Source organism: Alosa pseudoharengus, unplaced genomic scaffold (genome assembly GCF_046254945.1).
Source record: "Alosa pseudoharengus isolate Yale_2024_CS ecotype anadromous, Long Island Sound unplaced genomic scaffold, YU_APseudo_1.1 YU_APseudo_1.1_scf_22, whole genome shotgun sequence".
NCBI lineage: Eukaryota > Metazoa > Chordata > Actinopteri > Clupeiformes > Clupeidae > Alosa > Alosa pseudoharengus.
The window spans coordinates 17,243,549-17,249,221 of NW_027468680.1; the positions used below are offsets into that span (position 1 = coordinate 17,243,549).

General features: G+C 44.1%; 1 protein-coding gene across 1 annotated transcript in view; it reads right to left on the reverse strand.

Moving 5' to 3' along the window:
• Positions 1-2,842: 2,842 nt before the first annotated feature.
• The window catches only part of mdga1 (MAM domain containing glycosylphosphatidylinositol anchor 1), a 183,116-nt gene continuing 180,285 nt past the window's right edge, over positions 2,843-5,673 (reverse strand). The window contains exon 17 of the mRNA XM_076300802.1: positions 2,843-2,940. Within this exon, the coding sequence (XP_076156917.1) occupies positions 2,843-2,940 (98 nt within the window). The remainder of the gene's footprint in view (positions 2,941-5,673) is intronic.

Sequence of the window (5,673 nt, forward strand, 5' to 3'; positions counted from 1 at the left end):
TACTAACCTCCATATATTTTATCTGCAATCATCTTATTCTTGAAGCTTTTCCTTGTATCACCGGTGTACTATGCTCAGTGAATCAGCCTAGAAAATGAGTGTTCAAAGTAGCTACTGTCAATGGGTAGACCGAGAAGAAAAACACCCCAGCTGTGTTGACATTTAAAAAATGATATCAGTTTGATTTTGGTCCACTTGACTTGCCCCTGACTCTGCATTCATGTTGTAATGGGACAGCCTAAGAACACCCCACCAATACATTACGTACATGGTTGCTTGAGTGACAGTACAAGAGTGTAAGAGTTAGTGACTAACTTGTTACACAGAGTGAAAGGATAATGCACATAATGCATCTAAAAAGCTGACAGGATAGACTCTGATTCCCATGATGCATTTAGAGAGAGGCAAAACTGAGGTTTGACAGTGGTTTGGCTTGCGAGGATGGATGATGGCGACATTGGATTATTTTGCTTGAGCTGATTTCATAACCAGGGACAAGATGGGGCCACGTGTTGTATGTGTGATTTAGGTGCTGAGACAACAATGGAAAAATATACACATTTCACTTTGGGTTGTACAATACAGTCTTAGACGTCCAATTCTGCAAGAAAAGTTTGTTTTAGGGGCATTCTCTTAAAGAGGCACACATGGTTTCTTCCATTGTGATTGACATTGTCTTATTGTGCTCCTAAATATGCCAGCACTGCTCATCTCCTATGAAAACCACTGCTCTTTTATATACATCAAAATCCAATAACAGACAACAATCAAACACAGACTTTCTTTTAAAAAGGACCAGTGACTGTTCCTTTATGCACTGTGAGGTTGGAAAGATATGTGAGTGAACTCCAGTGAGCCATATGTAGCTCATGTGAGAGAACTGTAACCATTAGATGAATTTATAATATGGCAACCTGACTTTGACCTGAAGTTATGGATTGTTGTGATGAGTTTGGCGTGAGTAATATGAAGAATACATGTGCCTATGAGTAAGTATTTTGAAATTATTGTCACAATATTGCTAAACGGATACACTGACATGTGTTGCTAAATACTCTATTCAGTAAGACCAAACACCAGTCAAAATTAATCTGCGATGATCTTAACAGAGAAAGCTTGTGTGGTTAAACCCTAAAGAATACAGTCTGTCTCAAATGTCTGTTGTCACAATCTACGCAGTGTGAAATCCTGCTTGACATTCATTATCGGGAACACATGAAATCATTTTTTTTCTCACCACTTATTTTTTAAAACAAACAAAGGTCAGGGTCGAACAGACCAACATGTATATATCTATATGCTCCCCATATATGTATTGCACATCACCTCCTTTAGTTCTCAATTCACACAGTCGCCCATCCTTTGGCAAAGAAAGGGTTTGAACTCCGTAGATCCTCTGATACGCATGGCCTGATCCATCCCAGATCACAAGGAAAAGTGACCGCTGTCTTATCCAATCTCCTGTGAGTAAGTATGAATGACACTCTCAGTCTCCATCCCGGTTTGAGGTCTGTTTCAACAATCTATGGTGGCCAATGGCCATTCTGGTTAGGCATGTCCAGAAGGTATGGAGAGACTTTTTCTCTTTTTTCCTCCACTTTCATAACTCTTGTTTTGTCTGTAATTCCCAGAACCAATAATGTGGGATCACGACTCATAAAGAAAGCAGAGAGACAGTAGGTGCTCACTGGCGTAAGTTAAATCAGACAACGGAACACCACACAGGGGGAAAAACAAACAAAACAAATAAAAAACGTTAAGAGGATATAAAGTTGTGCTTCTTCAGTTTCACTTTGATGCAGTCTGCAAAGTTATAAATATCCATAAATTGTTGTTGATGTTTGTTTTGTGTTTGTTGACCTGTTGACTTGTTTTGATGTTACATCATATTATATCTTATACAGATAAATGTAATGTACAGGTTAATTCCCTTCAGGTTGGCCACTCTTTCACCACATAAAACCAGAGGCAGAATATGTCCATCTTTCATCCATTCTCTGCTTTTCTCTGTTCCCTCCATATTGGCTGGATGTCTCCCTACTCGTTTTCTGGTTCCCTTAGCCACCCCCTGAGGTCTATCCTAGTGGGAGGAGGGCCAGAGGGCTTCCAGGGTGAGGAGATGAGGTAGGGGTCCCCCACCTTCAGTCACACAACACCCACCCACCGACTCCAACATTAGGTCCCAACATCATCATCTTTGGTTGAGTGGTCGACACTTTGGTGTGTCTGAGACGAACAGAGGGGCGACGCCATAGATGGAAGAAGGTCCAGAGGAAAGGGGGGGGATTGGGGGGGGGGGGTGGAGGGGGCAAAGGGGGGGCTAAAGTCTATGAGACGATAGTAAACAGAAAGCGATGCATGACAACGATACGTGAAGCTATGCGAGGTGAAGATACGTGACAGTTACACACAAGAACAAAGGGGGTGGTCAAAGCAGGGTGAATCTATGAAATATATGATCACAGTCACACAGTCCTACATATGATGTAATGAATGGACAGAGAGCCTTATTACTCCACGAATGATGAGGTCTTAGTGTTAGTGACAGAGGAGAGGAGAGATGGGGTGTGAATGCAGTTGAGAGACACAGCGGACGGAAGGAAGAGTGGTTTGGGAAAAGGTTGTGGGTGCAACCATGGATGGGAAAGGAAGATGTGAGGTGTGAGGAACAGGAAGTAAGGGAGAATGAGGAAGAGGAGGAGGAGAGGGAGAGCATGGGGGCAGTGTCTGTCTCCACCAAAGGGGAGTGGGAGGGATTAGGGCTCTTGTGTGGATGTACTGTATGTCGTCATTGTCTTCGTCTTCGTCTTGAGCGTTGTCGTCGTCGTCGTCATCATCATCATCATCTGGAGAATGATAGCAGGCAGGACCAGACAGCAAAGGTCGCCCATGTCGCCAAGGGGCCTGGGCGACAGGCAGGTGCATTTCCCAAGAGAACAGCTGTGACAGACACACACAACACACACACACACACACACACATACACACACAGAGATACACACAACGCACACACAAGGCAAAAGAGATTCAGAAAAAAGATCACAGTTTGCCTCTTAGACAATTTCTTAACACAATTTAAAAAAAACAAACAAAAAAAAAAAACAGAGGAAACACTTCAAACCACATATAGATAACCAGATCACTTGCAATCCCCAAGTGGTTTCAGTCCTTCTCTGACAACGAGCTCCGTCAGTCATTCAAGTCAGTCAGCGCAGTCATGTCTTATTAGTTTTCTCTCGTGCTCCAGGACAGCTTCCTGACTGTGTAATCCACACATAAATAAACGGGCCAAAACAAATTGCTTTGTGTGACCCCATGGGGAGGAATCTGACTGCCACCATTTTTCCTTGTGTAGATACTCAGCAGGGGAAAGGCTGCGGAAAGGCTGCTTCAGAGAATGACACCGGGGGAAAAAAAAGAAAAAGAAGAGGGGAAAAAAAAACGAGGAAAAACGAGGGCTGAGGGAGGGTGCGTGGGAGGTGCCAACTGAAGCCGCTTGCCTCGTGCGGATTCTGTGATGGGCCCTCCTCGCCAGAGCGTGGAGATCAGATTCAGGCAACGAGGGGGTTGCTATTGATGTCATCATCAGACGACTGTCGAGCAAGGTGTGAATTCTAGTTCAGGCTAGGCTCAAATCAAAGGCGCTAACTAAGACAAAGTGACAACACGGGGGATGAATCGGTTGGAGAAAGGGCCAATTATGATGGATTATGTTTCAGCTTGCTGTGCTAAGTGAATTGTTGGTCTATTAGTCATGGAATCTTTGAGGAGAACAAGAAAATTCATTCAGGAATTTATATGTATGGATGTTTAACACACACACATGCACGCACACACACACACACAGAAACAAACACACTGACACACTCAAAGAGAGAGAGAGAGAGAGAATGAGAGAAAGAGAAGAACAGAGATGTATATATACACACACACATACACACACACACACAGTGATCCTGTGATCGCGTATCCTGACCAATTTTAATAAATAAAAAGCAGGTATTGTGTTTAGAATAATCAATATGAATTCATGAGATACTCTAGCCAGCAAAAAAATCAATGTGTATATAATAGACCCTTTATTCTTCCTATTCATAAGAAAAGCACCCTCTCAAGGATGTCTCTTTTCAAGGTCTTTTTGGGGTGGTGAGAGATTTGGGATTGGGTTTCGGAGAATTCAGAAATTTCAGCTGTTTGTGTGTGTGTGTGTGTGTGTGTGTGTGTGTGTGTTCTATTCCAAGTATCATATGCTGACCTTGTCTGGATTTGTGCTTTCTACCACAAATGTATAACCCAAACAGTTCATAACTTTCCATAATAGAACACATCTGTCAGCAGCTGTGCAGGTTATAGAAAAATGCTTTCTCCCCCCCCCCCCACACTCTCCCTTTTATAACATGCCTCTGCCTCCTGTGTCTCCTCCAACACAATGTCCTCTCCCCCTAAAATCCCTCCACACACACACACACACACACACACACCCACACCCACACCAGCACACACACACACAGACAGACACACTTTAAGTCTGTTCTCAGTCTGGTAGTGATTTATGATCTCAGAAAAAAAACTTGCACACATACAGTACTCATCACTCATACACTAGCAATGGTATGGCACTGCCAAAACAGAAGGGAAGAGAAGAGAAGGGAAGAGAAGAAAAAAGACAAGAGAAAAGAAGGGAAGAGGAGAGAGGAGAAGAGATGAGAAGAGATGGAGTGACAACGTGTGGTAAAGGACAGCAGAGACACAGAGAAGTAAAAGAGAAAAGCGGGAGGTAGAGGAGAGGTAGAGGAAACAGGAACAGAACAGAGAAGACAGGAGGACGACAGGTGAGAGGAGATAAGCGGAGGAGAAGAAAACAGCGGAGAAGTCCGAGAGACATCAGAGTCAGAGGAGAAGAAAAGAGGAGGATAGAGAGGATGAGAGGACAGGAGATAGGAGACGAGAGCAGAAAGGGCAAAAAAGAGAGAGGGAGAACAGGAAAGGAAGTGGAGAGTAAGTGAGGGAGACAAAATGTGTGGAGGAGTGGACAGCAGAGGACAGCGTGAGGCAGAAAAATGAGAGGAGGAGGAGGACGGGGAGGAGAAAAGAGGAGAGCAGGTGATCCATCTCATGCAGCTGGGCGCTCTCTGCATCCACTTCCTCAGAGAGCGCACGGAGAGGAACCCCATGGGAGCAAAGCCTCGCTCTCCCTCCCTCCCCCTCTCACATTCTCCCTCTCTCATTCTCTCTACCTCTCTCTCATTCTCCCTCCTTCACTCTTATTCCCTCGCTTTCTTCTTTTACCCTCTCTTCCCTCTCTCTCTCTCTCATTCTCCCTCTCCCTCCCTTACAGCCATATTACACAAATACACACACACATTCACACACACACACACGCCTGCGTGCACACACGCACGCACACACACACACACACAAAAACACAGGAGATGAATGTTCTTTGAACACTACAAGGAGAAGAGATATGAATGATTCACAGTTCATAATGATTGATCCCTGCTGGTGCCCCCCTCCCCTCTATCTGTTGCACTCTCTCTTTCTCTCTCTCTCTCACACACACACGTTCAGCTTTTTTAATAATACTGCAAATTTAAATTTAATAGCCATAAAATAACTAAATGCCTTTGCGTAACGGAGGCTGAAATGAGACACATAAAGTGCTCCACCGCG